The sequence below is a fragment of the Equus caballus genome, chromosome 2, assembly GCF_041296265.1.
Source record: "Equus caballus isolate H_3958 breed thoroughbred chromosome 2, TB-T2T, whole genome shotgun sequence".
Taxonomy (NCBI): Eukaryota; Metazoa; Chordata; class Mammalia; order Perissodactyla; family Equidae; genus Equus; species Equus caballus.
In genome coordinates this window covers 16,079,765-16,098,993 of record NC_091685.1, presented here as the reverse complement: position 1 = coordinate 16,098,993, position 19,229 = coordinate 16,079,765, and the positions used below count along the sequence as shown (strand labels likewise).

Below are 19,229 nucleotides of genomic sequence, written 5' to 3'. Positions count from 1 at the left end.
CAAAGACAACTTTGTCTATGCTTCAGCTTTGGTGTCAGCCACCTTAGCTAAACCTAAATTAACACAGAAAATTTCTTTAGAAAGCTGCAAATCTCATGTTCTTCCAACTCAACTCAGTCATCTCAGTCCAGAGGATTGGCTGACTATTTACTTCGCACTCCTCCCCACTGGTAGGAAGAGGCAAGCCTGTGTTGTGTGATTTCATGCAAATTACTCAACCTTTAGGCACTTTCCTCATCTATAAAAAGAGATTTATGCCACTTCCTTTAGAGGTTTGTTAAGAGCATTAATTAAGCAATTTATGTGAAGTACTTAGCACAGAATCTGAAACACACAATCAGTGCTACCTGCTATGATGACCACTAGAACATATCTACTACTGATGCTGAGGACCTGCTGATAACAGGCGAATATTCAATGGTGATTAATGAGAAAGAAGACGGCTTTGGTATGAGGCAATATATTCCCCAAAAGCCAGATTCATAGCTTCAGCCATTAGACATTAGATAGTAAATTTCAAAAAATCTTTTAATTAGACATTCTCCATGGATACTTCAGTCTGGTTCAGTCAAGAGAAAGAGGGACACTCTCTTTACATACTTTAATATGCTCACTAGTATGGTACATATTTTCATTCGTAAGCACACTGATTCTGTTATTAACAGACAAGAAGTAGTCTGATTAGTAAAGCCAGTGTATCAATGTATCCCAAAATGTATTTGGATAACTGTTATTATTGCAACCAAAAGCCAAATTCTGGACAAAGAAAGTATCAATGAATCTAACCTGGGCAGCACCAGTCAGCTTGTGAAAGGTCCTTTCTGGAGTTTCCTCTTAACCTGTGTCAAAATCCTACCTCTTTAAGTTCCATTTCCAGCATGGTAGTGTGATATCCCTACATACTAACCTTCTGCTGATAACAACTACAAGTTGGGGGGGGGGGGGGGTGGCGACACCAAGGGGACAGGACGGGACACAGGATGACAACCAGCTATGGATTCTGAAGAGTAAATGAAACAGGCAGATTGTGGAGAGAAGTCAAAACGTGGGGAGACCAGCACATTGGTGAATTTTCTGTTTTGTTGCAGCTTTGCTCCAAGGTCAGGCAGTAGAGGTGGACTGTAAGTAGCTTACGGTGTCTTTCTGTCAGGAGGAACCAGGGAAAAGAGCCCAGGTAAACACAGCCAGCTACCAGAGAGAGAAGGGAATCCCACAGGGAAGAAAGTCGAAAAGGATGCCTTAATACTGTGTAAGAAACACTACAAGAGTCTCAGGCTGGCCCCTGAACTATGCATATGCAGATTAGAATAAAGTGGAGGCTTGAAGGATCAAATTGAACTGTTCAAAAATAAAGATAAGAAGCAGCCAGAGAAAAACGACATATCACATACAGAAAAACATGGATTGAAAATGACTGGATTTCTCAAAAAACTGACGGAGGTCATTAGGCAGTGAATATTTTTAAAGTACTTAAAAAAATTTTCAATCTAGACTGTATATCTAATGAAAATATTCTCTATGAATGAAGGCAAAATAAAGACATTTTCAGAGAAAGAAAAAGTAAGAGAATTTGTTGCCAGAAGATCTGCAATATAAGAAAGTTCTTTAGGCTGAAGGGAGATTACAGCAGGGGGAAAACGTGGACCTTGAGGAATTAATTAAAGCACTAGAAATGGTAAAACATCTAGATGAAAGTAACAGACTACTGTTTTCCTCTTAGGTGTTAAAAATTACATATGCTTATTTAAGGCAAAATTTATAGCACTGTTTTGCAAGCTTTTCAATGTCCACAGATGTAATATATATTACAACTATGGGGAATGGTGAGGAAAGGGGCAAAGTGGATCCATATATGGTTGGGAGAAGTCTACAATTTACATGAACTGGTATAATATTAACTCTGAGTAGACTATAAAAAATTAGAAATGTATACTGAAATTCCAATATATAACTACATACAGAGGTATAGCTAAAAAGCCAATAGATAAAGTAAAATAGAATACTACAATATCCAAATAATCTAAAAGAAGGCAGGAAAGGGGGGAAGAAAGGAATTAAAAACATAGAGTCAAACAGAAAACAAATGTAGACCTAAATCTCATGATATCTATAATTACATTAATGTTAATGATCTAAACACTCCAATAAAAAGGCAGAGATTATCAGAGATGCTAAAAAAGCAAGGCTCAGCTAAATGTGGCCTACAAAAGTCACAACTGCAAGATATAGACACAGAGAGGTTGAAAGTAAGACATGGAAAAATATATACCATGCGAATAGTATGTACAATGGTAAAATGGCTATATTAATATTAAATTAAAAAAGAGTATACCAGAGATTTTTTTAAATTTTTGATAAAGAAACCTTCATAAAGAAAAAACTCTTGACAAAGAAATAACCGACGAAGACATAATTATAAACATGAATGTGACTGATAACAGAGCTTCAAAATACATGAAGCAAAACTGACAATTAAAAATCAGTAAAGAAAAAGAACATTGGAATACATTAGCCAATGCCTTGATCTAAATGATATCAGAGAACACTACAGCAAACAACTGTAGAAGACATATTCTTTTCAAGTGCACATAGACATTCACCAAGACATAGCACATGCTGAGCCACAAAACAAGTTTCAATAAACATGCCAGACTGAGATGAAAAAAAATTTTATTACAAATCAACAAGATATCTAAGAAAACCCAGTATTTGAAATATTTGGAAATTAACACATTTATAAATAATTCCTGGGTCAGAAAAGACACAGGAGAATTTTTTAAATATTTTGAACTAAATGATAATGAAATGCAACTTACCAAAATTTGTGAGATGCAGTTAAAGCAGTGCTTAGAGGTAAACCTACAGCTTTCAATTCTTTTATTACTAAAGCAGAAAGCTCTCAAATCAGTGATCTAAGTTGCACCCTTAAGAACCTAGAAATATTAGTAAGTAGAAAAATGAGCAAGTAGAAGGAATAATAAAGATAAAAGTAGAAATAAAAAAAACAGAAAACAGACAATAGAAAAAAATTTTAAACAACAAAATCTGATTCTTTGAAAGGACTAACCCAACTGACAAACCCTTAGCTAAACTGATAAAAGACAGAACACAAACCATCAATATCAAGAATGAATGAGGAGTCGTTACTAAAGATTCTATGAATATCAAAAGATAAGAGATTACGAACCACTTTATACCAATGAATTCAACAACTTAGATGAGAGGGACAAATTCCTTTAAGAAGATAATTTACCAAAACTGGCATAGAAAGAGAAAATCTGAATAGTCTTATATGAAATAAACTAAGTATCAAAAGCCTCCCCATGCAGAAAACTGCAGGCCCAGATGGTTTCACTGATGAATTTTCTGAAACACTGAAGGAAAATATATGCCAATCTACAGAAACTTCTTCAGAAAACAGAGGAAAGAAAACTGCCGAAATTGTTTTATGAGGCCAGTATAACCCTAATACCAAAACCTGACAGACATTACAAAGAAAGAAAATTATAAATCCAAATTCCTCATGAATATACATATAAAACTCCTAAACAAAATATTAGCAAACTGAATCCAACAATATATTAAAGGGATACTATACTGTGACTTAGTAGGTTTTATCCAAGGAATGCAAGATTTAACATTCAAAATACAATCAATGTAATTCAACATGCTAACAGAATGAAGAAAAGCCATATGATTACTTCAATAGGTACAGAAAAGCACTTGACAAAATTCTATAACCATTCATGATAAAATCTCTCAGCAAACTGGGTTTACTAAAGAACTTCCTCAATCTGATAAAGGGCATCTACAAAAGCCCTACAGCTTATGTTATACTTAGGGGTCATTTCCCCCTAAGAATGGAAATAGGGCAAGGATGCCCACTTTCACCACTTCTATTAACACTACAGTGGAGAGTCTATTCACTGCAATAAGGTGGGAAGGGACAGGGGAGGAAGAGGGGGAAGGACAGGAAAACTGTCTATTTGCAGGTGATATAATTGATCATATGAAAAACCCCAAGGCATCTTCAAAACAATTACTGGAACAAGATTAAAGAATACAAGTTTAATATACAAAATTAATTACATTTTTACATACTAGCAGCAAGTAATTGGAAAATGGATTTTAAAATATACAGTCATGTGCCCAAAACATTTCAGTCAATGACAGACGGTATATACAACAGTAGTCCCATAAGATTAATACCATATAGCCTAGGTGTGTAGTAGGCTATACCATCTAAGTTTGTTAAGTACACTCCATGATGTTTGCCAACAACAAAATCACCTAAGGTCACATTTTTGAGAATGTATCCCTGTCATTAAGCAACACATGACTGTGTAGCATCCAAAAACAAAGCATTTAGGATTAAATCTAACTGGAAACACCCAAGTCCTCTACACTGAAAACTAAAAAAAAATCCCCAAAAGAAAGTAAAGACCTAATGAATGGAGCAATAAAAAATTTTCATGGCTTGGAATAATCAATATTGTTAAGATGTCAATTCTCCCCATATCAGGGTTGCCTAGGGATAAGATTGGAGGGAGGCATGAATTACACAGGGACAGAAACAAACTTTTGGGGTGAGAGAAATGTTCATTTGACACTGGTGATAATTTCACGGCAAAACTCCTCAAATTACAAAATCTTCACTTAACTGTACATTAAAAATCTCTCAATAGTATTATAAAAAACTAAATTCTACCCATTCATCAAAATGACTCCTCATTAAACACTTCCTAGTCTAACTCCCTAATTGGATAGTATTTCTTCTGCTTTAAAACCCCTAGGAAATTCTATTTACACGTAAGTCTTAGAGGCAACACATAGTGCCTCCCACATAATGTATACTCAGTATATTTGTCCAATTGAAATAATGTTTTTTTAGTTCTAAGAGTACGAATGTAGATTACATTCCTTCCTCTGCTCACTTATACCTTTAACTAAATCCTCCCTTACTCAGACTCAGAGCGAGAGGACACACAGTGGGGGATCACTTAATCAACAAAATAACTCGGTATAACAATGGAAGAAACTGAGTCACAAATAACAACACAAATGACAACAATCTCAGATATGGAGCAAGGTGCAGAGTATCCTGCCTAGAAAAATGTCTTCTTTTCTATTTATCCATCCATCCTCCAGTTATCTTCCTGTTATAAACTTGCAATCCATCACTTTCGAACTATAATACACAATTTAGCTCTTAACTTCAAGAAAAAGTAAATGCGTATTCTTCTTTGTTCCAATAAAAGCTGCATAACTGCAGATTATGAGTTTTTTGCAGAGGCCAACATGTTTAGGACAGTGAGTTTATATACTGCTATCTGGCCTTTACTCCCTCAATAATTTCCACAACAATGCATTAGAAGATTTAAGCAAAACTATTCACAGCAATTTCCTCCTGATCACCCTGCTTCTACCCTTGTTCTCTTACAGCTTATTCTCCACACATCGGCTAGTGAGATGCTGTTAAAATCTAAGTCACCTTATGTCACAACTTTGCTTATATCCCTCCAATAGCTTTCCATTTCCTCAAAATAAAACACAAGTCTTTACAAAGACATACAAGGGCCTACACAATCTTCCTCCTGCTCCCAATGCTTACATCTCTGATGTCAAGTCCTACTACTCTTCCCTCCTCACACGCATAAGTCCAGCCACAGTGGCCTCCCTGTTGTTTCTCACCATGACAAGTATGTTTCTACCTCAGAGCCTTTGTGCTTGTGGAATTTTACAAGGGAGATTCTCTTCCAGGGCTATACAGCTGACAATCCACTTACATTTATATATAAAGAAACTATGGCCAGAAAAATTAAACATTATATTTATGTTACCATGTTATAACATGGTGTAACATACAACCTTAAAATTAGGTCTCCTAATTTCCCCTAAATCTTGTACTTAATAAAAGTGATACCTCATGGCTTTGTAACATGGACTTACTTTTGCTCCTAATTTTACTTAAGGAACTTCAGATTATTGAATGCTGCTAAAATATAACACAATCTAAAGGGTTTTTCTTTTTAGAATTTCCATTTCGTACCACCACCAGCACCCCATCCTTACTCCCAGCTTTAAAGTGTTCAGAAATTTTACATTTCTAACAGGGACATTATTTCCTACTTATAATTCTTTCAAAGCACCTTCCCTGTGCCAAGTATACAACAAAAAAAGAGTTAAATATGTGACCTTACTACTCATAAGCAACAGTTACATACAGCCATTTCAACTTCTGTAACAGTACTAAATTTGTCCACTTATGTTTTAAAACTCTGAATGATGCACTTAGGCAAACACTAAGCCATGACCGGGAAGAGACTCTTTCAATTACAAGAAACAATATACTCCAAAAGACGCACCTTCCGTCTACTAATTTAAAAGGAACAGTTGTGCCCATACATACCCTTAACAGACAGAAGGTGTTTTTTAAAGGATTTCCTGGGTTGGGACCCAATTTATGAAATAAATCAAAGGCTATGAAAATGCAGGAGGCTGTGGAAAAAAAAGACACGAGAGTACACACAGGTCTGAAAACACACACACACTCTGCCAATAGAAAAGAAGGAAAGACATGTGACAAACATTGTCAGAACCCAACCATATCCCCTCTGCATCCATCTCTACACTCTGAAGGCTGCTCAGTACAAACATTTGCAACTCTGCCTGAGGAGTTTTATTTGGTTGGGGAGCATGCTTTGGCTTTGTGCGGGGCAGGACAGAAGTGCGAAAAGCTAATGTCCCTAGCAGCATCACTCACTCAGTGAGAGGAAAAGCTGAAGAATAAATATCCCGGCTCATTGACCCACAGTTCTAAACTGCCTCCCAGAGTTCCCCACTGAAACTGAGCTCTTAGTGCTCTCAGTGGTAACTGACTTGAAAATTGCCCACTTTCCTAGGATCAGCCCTCAAACTACTGGTGCTCAATTCCTTGTGTACTGCTGGGAGAACTCATACCATGACAGACAAGTATTTTTTCTTTTCTCAAAAAGAATGTCTTTGGGAATAGATAGGAAATCTTTCTTTAGCACAACAGTTCTAAAGATTTTTGATCTCAGGACCCTTTTACACTATTAAAAGTTATCAAGAATCCCAAAGAGCTTTTATTTCTGCAAGTTATATCTATTGATATTTACCTATTAGAAATTAAAACTGAGACAAAATTTTATTCATTTAAAACCAACAATAACAAATGCACTATATGGTAATATAAATATTGTGTTGTATGAAAAATATAGTCTTCAAAACAAAACAGTGAGAAGAATGACATTATTTTAACTTTTTTTTTTATTGCTTTAATACTTAGCATAATAGAAGACCTCCTATCTGCCTCTGCATTCAATCTATAGCAAAATCACAGGTCATGTAACCTCTGAAAAATTTATGAGCAAAAACGCAAAGAACATCTTAGTATTATTATGAACACAGTTTTGACCACAAGGACCCTCTGAAAGGGCCTCAAACACTGAGAACCACTACTTTAGCATATGAGGTTCCTATAAGCAAAGAATAACATTACAAAATAACCAAGACATATGATTTAAGCTTTTTAAAAAGTGGGGGACAATCAAAGAACGAACAGAGAAAAAACGTATTTCTGTGTTTATCAACATGATAAAAGAGATAAAATGCACTAATCTGGAGCATTCATTCTTCTCAAAGCATTTCTTTAACAAAGAATTGCCTAAAATCTGAGAGTTCCTTCTTCTATTCCTTGACATCAGTTCCCTTGGAATAGTATAAGTGCTTGCCAGTCTTCAAAAAAAAACCCACAGGTAATATCTAGCTAATTTTGCTTTTTTCTACTCTAAGCAGCTTCCAGTGGACTGGGTACTTTTCACTAATAAATAAGGAAAATACCCTTTGGTTGCACTGAACAAGCAAGGCCAAATTAAAAAGCAAATGCAAAAGGTGAAAGAGAATATTTATCTGTTAATTAACATATGTTAAAAAGAAACAACAGGCCCAAAATGGAGTCACTTAGACTAAGTTTCAGCCTCTCCCAGGAGTAGATTTTTAAACCAATCAGTCTGGAATTTCCTGAGCAACCCTAGTGAGGTAATCTGCTGGTAAAACCACCTGCCTTCCCTAAGGGAAAGGGAACTTGCCTGGAATAATCCACTCTTTTAACCTCTTTGTCCCACCTTCTTTCTGCCTAAAAAAAAAAACCTTCCATTTTGTATAACTCCTCAGATCCCCTATCTATTTTTTGCTGGATGAAATGTTGCCTGATTCATGAATCTCTAAATAAAGCCAATTAGATCTTGAAATTTACTCTACTGAATTTTTGTTCTTTAACATATAAAAATAGAAACTAATAGGATAGGAAAAGTGAAAATAAGAAATTACTGTCCTTCTTCAACTCTATGCTCCAGTCATACTAATCTGTCAGTTCCTTGAAATTTGGGGCCCTCTTTTTAACCATCAGTCTTTTCACAAATAAGTTCCCCTCACTCTTTCACACTGCCAATCACCCTCATCTGCTTTATTTCTGTTCATTCGACAGGCATCCACTGAAACATCAGTTCTTCAAGGAAACCTTTCCTGACTCCTACACTAAATTATGCCTCTCTGCAGTATGGCCCCACAGTTCTCAAGACCCTTATTTTTAGGGTGACCACATAATTTATCAGCCAAATGCTATTTTGAGAATGAATGGGGAATTGTTAACTATGCTGAGACAATGAGCAATGATATGAATATAATGTCATCCTACCTTATCAGTTTATCATTCCTGCTTAAGTAAAAGCTTCCTAAGGAGAGAACATGGGTCTGTCTTTGTTTACCACTATTCCCCCAACACTTAGCCCTACACTTACAATGTAAAAGGTATGCTCTCTCTCTCTCAATGAAGAGCATGAGTAATACAAATTAATTTGAAAGAGGAAAAAGTCATCCAGACAAAATGAACTACTATGTTCTCTCCCAAATCCTGATACTTTTCCACTTCTGTATCTTATCTTTGACCATGACCTCTTATCTCATGCCTTCCTACCCCACCACCCTCCATCAGAATATAAACTTCATGGGAGTAGCGAATGTGTTTTGCTAATTTGTGGTTTCTCCAGCACCCAGAACAGTGCCTGCTCAGGGCAGGTACTCAACATTCAATAAATATGTACTCAACGAATGCTCCTCTCTACCTTGCCTATCTGTCTCTACATCAAAGCCAAGCCAGATAACCCATGAAGCCTTCCCACACGGTCCCAGTAAAACATAACCTCTACTTCCTCTGCACACAATATTTCATATCTTTTTTATAGTACTTTCTATACATGCTTTGCCTTTGTGCTAGAATTATGTGTCTTATCATATCTCCTTCTTCTTGGTATATGCCCACAACATCCTAGCATGATGCCTGACACACAGTATCTAGAGAACAAAGATCTATAAAATTAAACTGGTAAAATGACCATATTACACACAATTATGAGTATATATTTAGAAATTTGATACCATGCTAATTTTCTAAAGAACTTCCTCATTCATGTATATATCCCTAGCCCAGGCCATTACCATTTCACAAATGAGACTACTGCAACTCCATCTACTTAGCATTGAGGGGTTTCAGAACAAGCCACCCCAGAATGTGCCACTTTGGCATGTGGATTATTTTGAGATGATGGCAACCAAGACCAGGTAAGCTCAGGAAAAGCTTTTATCTCCTCCTTAACTGCCTAAAAGAAATTAGAAAGAGGGCCTATACCAGGAAGAGTGTTATTTTTCATATCTGAGAGACTTACCTACATGGCAAGGCAAACATTTATTTACCAAACATTTGTTCTTCTCCCCTTCCTGTGAATTGTCTTCCTCCCCTTTGAAGCCCCAGCTCCTATCCCTTTCCTTAGGTCAGGATGGTATATAAGCCTCAACTGCCTGGCTGCCTTTGAGTCTCTTATCTTTGTGGGGCTCCTGTATGTACGTAATTAAATTTGGTTTTCCCTTATTAATCTGTCTTTTTCTCAGAGGGAGTCTCAGCCAAGAACCTAGACGGGTAGAGGGCAAATTATTTTTCCTCTCATACAGCATCTTCCTCTTGCAATGAGTATTTTATGAAGAGGAAGTATCTTTCTTAACTGTTGTTTTGATTCCTTTCTCAACACGACAGGCTATCATATCAAAGCAATTTCTTGATCCCATATCTTTAGGCTTTCTACCCAAATCATTCTACTCCTTATCAAAATTTTCACACCCTTGCCTAAGCTCTTCACCATGGTTAAAAGGGTTTTCAATTATGCCCACCTGTACTTCTTATTTACCATTCAATCATGCATGCTGTATTCTCCAAGTGGAACATCATTTACTATTTTCTATGCAAACAAGTTACACTTCTGCATCAAAATTCTCATTCCTCAAAAGTCTCATTCCTCTTCCTAGAGGCCTTCCCAGAGCAGCATTTTCTATTTTGAGTCACTTTAGTTATTACCACTTGCCCTAACAGATTACTTATCACTTGCCTGTCATTTATAATCATATTTATGTCACTTAATCATATATACAGTTTTTAGGTTAAATGTGGGGGATTCTCTTTTAAAATTAAGGACCATTAGCTCACAACAAAATATGCACAAAGAAACTTGATTCAGTGTTGTGGGCTTTGGCATAGCAAATACTACTGGCAGTAAAGTGCAGCTGTAAACAGCATGGACTTTAAAGGCAGACTACCTGGGTTCATAATCTCGCCCTTTGTCCTTATTGTCCTTGGTATCCCTGGACAGTTTACCTAACATCCATGCCTATCAGTTTAATCATTTGGAGTTACTATAAAAACTGCATGAGTTAACATAAATGAAATTCTTTAAAAGACATCTGGAACATAAACTCAATATAATTATCTATTATTATTATTATTATGCTGTTGTCTTAGTCAGCGTAGGTTCCTTTAACAAAACATCATAATCTGGGTGGCTTATCAACAACAGAAATTTATTTCTCACAGTTCTGGAGGCAAGAAGTCCAAGATCATGGTGCCAACATGATCAGGTTCTGGCGAGAGCCCTCTTCCAGGTATTCTCACATGATGGAAAGAGAGCTGGCCAGCTCTCTGGTTTATTCTTATAAAGACACTAATTCCATTCATGAGGGCTTCACCCTCCTGACCCAATTACTTCCCAAAGTCTCCATCTCCAAATACCATCACATTGGGATTGGGATTTCAACATACGAATTTGGGGGAAACAAACATTCAGTCCACAGCAGCTACTGAGACTTCTATCTCAAAAAATCTAATAACTTGCCAAAAGTCACAAGAACAAGTAAACTGTAAAGCCAAAAGAGAAACAGAGGACTCCTAGTCAAGGAGCCACTCACCCATCATGCTAAACTTTATTCAATAATTTTTTTAGGTCTCAGGTCCATTTTATGATAAAGAAAAAGTGGTAAGAAGATAAAAGAAATCAGAAAAAAGAAAATGAGAGACATTTATATACTTGAGGATTAAGAACAGAAGAAAGGAATACTATAATGATCAAGAGATATGTTTATGTAAATGGAGGGGGTCCAGAGAACCGAGTTAAGAATATTGGCCCGGATATAACTATCAAGGTTGATTTTTCATTTAGGATATGAAGATATTGTTACTTGCATTTTTAAAAATCACTTCTCTGTAGCAGTTTAGAAATACTTTTCTGTTCCATTAAAAGCTCATCTTATAAAATATTTTTATTTTTCACATAGAATTTTGATGTTTACACATGGACAAAGGAATAATAAATTTCAGAAATTTAATAAGGAACTTTCTAGAGATGTCAATATATTTACATTTTAAAATCCTTTAAAAGTTTCAACTTATGGATGTTTAGTTTTTGAGCAAACTTTAAATGTATAAAGATCAGATTCAGAACCATCACTATTTGACTGTCCTATGTATTTCCTTAGATAAAACCCAATGGTTACCTAAAATACAAACTCTATCCTAATAAAAATATTACCTTCCTCCCTTCTCCCCCCAAAAAAACCTCTAAATGAAAAATACAGACACATCAGTTTATCAGGGCAGGAAATTATGTTTTGTAAGAATACTATCTTTCAGAGTATTAAACAGTATCTGTCTCCCTGATTAATATACTCTGCTTACAGCTGGTCTCTTTCACAGGTTCCTCTCCTACAGCAGCATCCAATACACAGCTCAGGCCAAAATAAATGTCAATATTACTAACTGAAAGGCTCTGGTACTGGATATTTTATGGTACTATACTACAAAGGTAAATTGTTGAAGCTTTTACATGCTTTTAACTTAAAATGAAGCTAAAAAGATAAACAGTAGAAAATAAATATAGAAAATATATGTCCAAACATATATTCAAGAACACATGCTTTGTATGTAAAACATACTTCTGTAATCTGAATTTTATATCTCTATAGACGTCCATTATAAAACTGACAATATATGGTCTCCAGAAAAAAGGGGGACTCTCAGAAATAAAGACGGATTGCTCTCAGAACTATGAAACAAGGTAACAGAACAAAAGGCTGGCTTAATATCCAAAAGGAAGGCACAGTTGTCAACTGGACTACCAATTCAAATTTCCAAAACCAATTCAAGCTCTAAGAACTTCAGAAGAAGAGGGCAAATGATAGAGAAGACCACCATTTCTGCACCCTGCAACATATACATCCTCACTGATGCTCTGGGTTTAACAATGTGGATTTTTTCTCCCCTTCCTTCAAATTCTGGCAATAGATGCTAAGTGTTTTGTACTCTACGTTTTCACACAATTAAAGTGTGAAAGTCTAAGTGCTAAGCCTGCTAAGCACACAGGCTAAGTCTGTTTTAAAAGGCAGAAGCTGGAGGGCAGGAACTGAGGTTCATTCCCTCTCACACCATTACATACATAGCTCATTGACATGTCAGTCTTAAAACTCTGTTACCAGAAGACTATGCCACCAATATTAAACTTTAACTTCTTAAATTTTGGTTTGTATAAAACCAAAAAGTGTTCTGGCCTAAGAGTTCACCTTTAATTCTATATAGTTTGGTAACTACAGTACTGAATTCCTTCTGCTGGCTCCATAAATCTGCTTACGTAAACCCCATTGCTGCTGTACCTCATGGGCTCCCCTGATCCCAACTTAAACCCAGCTTAAAGTCCTTGTCTTTGAGATTGGGAAGTTTTCTCTCTCTACCAGGAATAGGCATAGAACAAATTTATTTGACCAAATGTTTATTCAGTTTCCTTCATCTTCTCTTATTCCCTTTACCCTGATTTATTCTGCAAACATTTACTGATATCTATTATAAGCTGCGAAAAACACTAACACTGGAGATACAAATATATCTTCTCTGCCCTTAGGGGATCACAGTCCAGCAAAGGAGACAAATACAGAAACAAATAATTTCTACAAAGTGTGAGAAATTCTGTGAAAGAACTTTGCAAAATTCTACAAGAATACACATGAAGAAGCGAGGAAAGATTTGACAGTTTAGTTAACATTTGGAATGGGTCTTAAGGGATTGTAGGGTAGGATGGGGGGGCAGGGTGTGTGTGTGTGTGTGTGTGTGTGTTTTAGTTGAGATGCTAGAAATGTAGTCAGAAAAGCTGAAAGGTAAAGTTAATGTCTGACGACAGCCAGTTGAGATGCTAGAAATGTAGTCAGAAAAGCTGAAAGGTAAAGTTAATGTCTGACGACAGCCAGTGTCAACTAAAAATACGTTACAATAAACAACTCAGAGTATCAACTACAGCTCCTTTTCTTTCATTCATGCAAATTAATCTTAACCATGAATTTACGAGTAAGAATTATCTTACAAACAACACACAAACACTTAAGAGATTTTGTGTACAAAATAATTATTACATGGCTGGAAGCTGGAAAAAGCATTTTAAGGACAATCAGGAAGATTCAGTGTAATCACCTGCAGTGAAAAGGAATAGCTTTGTTATATAAAACCAGTACTCAGTGTTGTAGATGCAAAGGAAAGAGTACCAAATTAAATCTCAAGAGACCCAGATTCAAGTCTCAGACAACAGCTGTGCCCTAATCACAAAAAACACCTTTTCCTTAATTCCTAAACTCCCCACCTCACTCAAAGAGTTGTTAAGATCAAATACAATAATGAGTCAAAGTGTTCTGAAAAAACAGAAAATGCTATACAAATAAAATATTACCTTCATTATGGTTATACTCGCTGTATTGGAAGTAACTTTTAAAATCTATATTTCTGACATAATAACTCCATCATACTAAATTTGTAATAAAGAGCTTTTACCCGTTCTACAGATCGTGCTCTCTTCTTTGGCCGAGTAGGCAGCGCATCTTCCTTCGGGTTGGTGTCTATTGCCCAATAGGATCCCTAAAGGTAAAGAAATAAAGTAATTAACAGCATATTACAGCAACTCTATAACATTAAAACGAATTTTATAATCCTCTGCTCTAAAAGCAAACATTTTGCAGATAACAACAATGAAAAAGGAGAAGAAACACTAGTTTTGAACTATGAAAAGTAAAGTTTATACGAGAAAAAAGGGCCACCTATAAACTACATTATGAAAGAAAAAATCACAATCTGAAGCAGCCAAGTCCAAGAACTTCTGCCACAGTCAAATTAAAAAGAGAAAAGATTGAGGTGGGCCCGGTGGCATAGTGGTTAAGTTCATGCATTCCTCTTCAGTAGCCCAGGGTTCACCAGTTTGGATCCCCGGCACAGACCTACACACTACTCATCAAGCCATGCTGTGGTGGCATCCCACACAGATGAACTACAAGGACTTACAACTACGATGTACAACTACTTACTGAGGTTTTGGGGAAGGAAAGATGAAAATAAAAAGAGGAAGATTAGCAACAGACATTAGCTCAGAGCCAATCTCCCTCACCAAAAAAAGAGAGAGAGAGAGAAAGAAATGACCAACTGAACATATTTTTTAATATATACTAATTCTTAATTGATCATATATGATAATTACAACAGTCTATGACATTCAAGTCTAATGGAATTTTATGTATAAAGATACTGTAGTTTCTGTACCCTGGGACCTCACCAATCTAAATTCTAAGTGAAACAATTTATAAAGACAAACTGCTTGAACACATTTTATATGATAAGTACAGCCTGGGAAGCAACAGTCTGTACATAAATCTTTTATTGCTTATTCTGTCACAATTAACTTTCATTAATTACAGTCATGTGTCACTTGACAGGGATATGTTGTGAGAAATAGGTGGTTAAGGAGATTTCGTCATTGTGTAAACATCATAGATTGTACTTACACAAACCCAGATGGTACAGCCTACTACACACCTAGGCTGAACGGCACTACCTTATGGGACCACCGTCACATATACAGTCCATCGTTGACCAAAATGTTGTTAAACGTCGTTATGCAGAGCATGACTGTATTTATCCTCTCTTACTTTTTGATACAAGAGAAAACACATTCAAAACACTCATTTGAAAATACACAGTAAGCACCTACTGGGTTCCAAGGCAACTCAGAAATTAAGACACCCTCAAAAAACATTTTGAAAACCTTAGATCATATAGTTTGCACATGTTATACAGATGAGGAGACCAAAGCTCAAAAAGATAAAAGTGGTTTGCTGAACCAAGCATGTGAGAGTCAGGACCAGAATCAAGGTCACAATTCTTAGTTCCTTTTTCCCTCAATTATCTACACAGACACACACACACTCACTCACTCACAAGGCAGGAGGCAGACAGTAAGAAAGAGAAAGAAGGAAGAAAGAGACATATGCCTTTCAGAAACAGAAATACAATGCATGTCCTAGTTTTACAATTAATCCCAGTCATAGTATTAAAGTTTAGTCTTTGTCTCTATTATTTTATTAATCTTTCTAGGCTGCTTTTCAGGCAATACGTGACAATGAGGGGAAATACAGTTCTCACCTATCAATCCTCACACTTTGTGCCCCATATGAATTGTCTGTTTATAGTTCCTTAAACATACCACGTTCTTTCAGGCAACCGTGCCTGCCCTATATGCTGATCTCATTGCCTATAATATCCACCCTACCACTGACAAAATCATATTCCACCTTCAAAATTTAGCTCAGATGTTATCTAAGGAATCCACCTTGGATCCTCTTACCATACTCAAGAATTCAACGTTCTCTCCCTCTGCAAGATCTCTATACTTTTTATACATTTAGACCATTGATTGCACTTAACATTACAATTTTATTTACAGTTCTGTATCCCTTCTAGTTACTTAAGGGTAAGAGCTCATTTCTATATTCACAGTGCCAGGCACGATGTCAGACACAGAGCAAGTACTTAATAAACATTTGCTGGAATGGAAAGAAAAAGTTGTTGAACTGTGCCAAGAATGTCAGAGTACAGGGTATAATGCCAGGCCTTCCCAGATCCTAGTCTAGGCAGGCACCGAACTTAGCACTCATTTCATCACTCAGTCACTGCTGGGACATTCTTCCATGTTATCTTTCCAAGTGGTCACTGCATCTCAGCTGGTGAGCCTACCAGATCTGATGTACACTTGCCAAGAACCATGTAAATGCTACAGAAATTAAGCACTAAAAGTGAAAACAATGATTTCATGAGTATGTTCAGCTAGCAACGTTCAAAATAAATAAGGAAAAAGTTTTACACTCAGTTGTTATAAAAGGTTAAAATAAAGCAGGAAGAAAAATACCAAAACTCATAGGACAACAGTTTAAAAACCACTCTTCATGGAAATGATCAATTCCAGTGTTTAGTTTTGTTTTGTGTGGATGTGTATAAGTGTATTAATTTGGGAACACCATTCACTGTCCAAACTTTAGACTGATTATTAAACACTTTAATAAAATTACAAAAACAAATACAGATCTGTTCCTCCACAGAAAATACGATTGGCTGTGCCTTGTCACAAATAGGTAAAAACAGAGAAAAAAACTGTTCATAAGCCTAACACCATCCATTTGTACTCACAAAACTCTGAAGGCCCAAATGCAAACACTAACAGTTGAAATGATCCACAAAAGAAGTTGTAAAATCTTAAACCTAGTGGCTTTTGTTAACCTATTATCTGAGTTTCATCTGTGAACTCACAGGTTTGGATTAAATGACGTTAAAATTTCCCTTTACAATCAAAACCACAAGATAGCACCAGCCCGGTGGCGCAGTGGTTAAGTGCGCACGTTTCGCTTCGGTGGCCCGGGGTTCGCCAGTTTGGATCCCAGTGCAGACATGGTACCACTTTGCAAGCCATGCTGTGGTAGGCGTCTCACAGATAAAGTAGAGGAAGATGGGCACGGATGTTAGCTCAGGGCCAGTCTTCCTCAGCAAAAAGAGGAGGATTGACGGCAGATGATAGCTCAGGGCTAATCTTCCTCAAAAAAACAAAACAAAAAACAAAAAAAACCCACAAGATACCACTTCACAGCATTAGGATGTCTATTATCAAAAAATCAAAAAAACAGAAAATAACATGTCTTGACAAGGATGTGGAGAAACTGGAACCCTTGTGCATCACTACTGGGAATGTAAAATAGTGCAACCACTGTCAAGAAGAGTATGGCAGTTCCTCAAAAACTTAAACACAGAATTACCATATGATCCATCAACTTCACTTCTAGGTATATACCAGAAGGAATAGAAAGCAGGCACTTAACAGATATTTGTACACTCGTGTTCACAGCAGCATTACTCACAATAGCAACATGAAAGCAACCCAAATGTCCGTCCATGGATGAACAGATAAATAAAATATGGTATACAATGGAATATTATTGTCTTAAAAAGGAAGTAAATTCTGACATATTTTGCTATAACATGGATTAACCTGAAGACATCATGCTAAGTGAAATAAGTCAGTCACAACAAGACACATACTGTGTGATTCCACTTACGTGAGGTACCTAGAGTAGTCAAAATCAGAGAGAGAGAAAGTAGAGGAGCAGGGGGAAGGTAGGATGGGGAATTATTGTCTAATGGGTGCAGAGGGTCAGTTTGGGAAGACGAAAAAGTTCTGGAGATGGATGGTAGTGATGACTGCACAAGAATGTTAGAAAGTACTTAATGCCACTGAACTATACACTTAAAAAATGGTTAAAATGGTAAATCTTCTTATGTATCTTTTACCACAAACAACGTCCCTTTCAGCTACCTTTAAAAAGCAGTGACCTTTGCTCTCCTTACTAAACAATTATTTCTCACAAAAACTGAACTGCCTAAATATAGGCAATCAACACACATTCCATCCAATTTCTTCCTAGAGTAAGGCCTACTCCTCTAGGTTCATGTGAATCAAGCGGGAAATAAGAGTTTTTTGTTATCTGATTTTATTTTTAAATCAACTTTATTGAAGTATGTTTAAAAAAAATAAAGTGCACCAATTTTAAGTACACAGTTCAAGGAGTTTTGACAAATGTACACAATCATGAAGCTAACACCAAAAGTAAGATACATAACATTTCCATCATCCTAAAAAGCTCCTTTGTGTGGCTCAGCAAGCAATCCTCATTCCTTTGCCCCCACCTCCATCCCACACAACCACCCATCTGCTTCGTATCATTATAGATTAGTGTTGCCGTTTCTGAAATTCCATATACATGGACTCAAACTGTCAAACTACTTTCCAGTCCCACTAGCAATATCCAAGTTCAGCTGTTTCATGTCTCTGCCAATAGTATTTTAAGTCTTTTCAATTATAACCATTCTAGTGGATGTGTAGTTGTACCTCAGTGATTTTCGTGTGCATTTCTCTACTAAATAATGATGGTGGGCATCCCTGCATGCTCTTATTCGCCATCTGTATATCATCTTTTGTGAAGTGTCTATTCATCAGTTTTGCCTATGTTTTATTTGGGTTATAAGACTTTTGGTGAATACGAGAAGATGGATGTTAGTTGAACGCACTTTGGTAATCAATTCACAGTATATATAAGCCAAACCATCATATCACTGTATAAGTTTAAAGTATACAGCATATGTCAATTATTTCTCAATAAAACTGGGGGAAAAAAGACTTTTGGGTACTGGCCCTGTGGTATAGTGGTTAAGTTCTGCACACTCCGCTTCGGCAGCCTGGGTCAGTTCCCATTGCGGACCTATATCACTCGTCAGCAGCAATCCACATACAAAATAGAAGATTGACAAAGATGTTAGCTCAGGGCCAATCTTCCTCAAGCAAAAAGAGGAAGATGGACAAGAGATGTTAGCTCAGGGCCAATCTTCCTCAGCAAAAATAAATAAATAAATAAATAAATAAATAAATACCTTTGGTTATTTGTGTTATAAGAATTTTTCATATTTTTTGAACAAGCAA

At 36.4% G+C, this 19,229-nt stretch overlaps 1 protein-coding gene across 19 annotated transcripts in view; it reads right to left on the bottom strand.

Moving 5' to 3' along the window:
- FOXJ3 (forkhead box J3) overlaps positions 1 to 19,229 on the bottom strand; it is a 133,937-nt gene that overhangs the window by 36,243 nt on the left and 78,465 nt on the right. For all 19 annotated transcript variants that reach the window (XM_070260211.1, XM_070260210.1, XM_005607147.4 and 16 more), the window contains exon 5: positions 14,213 to 14,296. In XM_070260211.1, the coding sequence (XP_070116312.1) occupies positions 14,213 to 14,296 (84 nt within the window). The remainder of the gene's footprint in view (positions 1 to 14,212; positions 14,297 to 19,229) is intronic.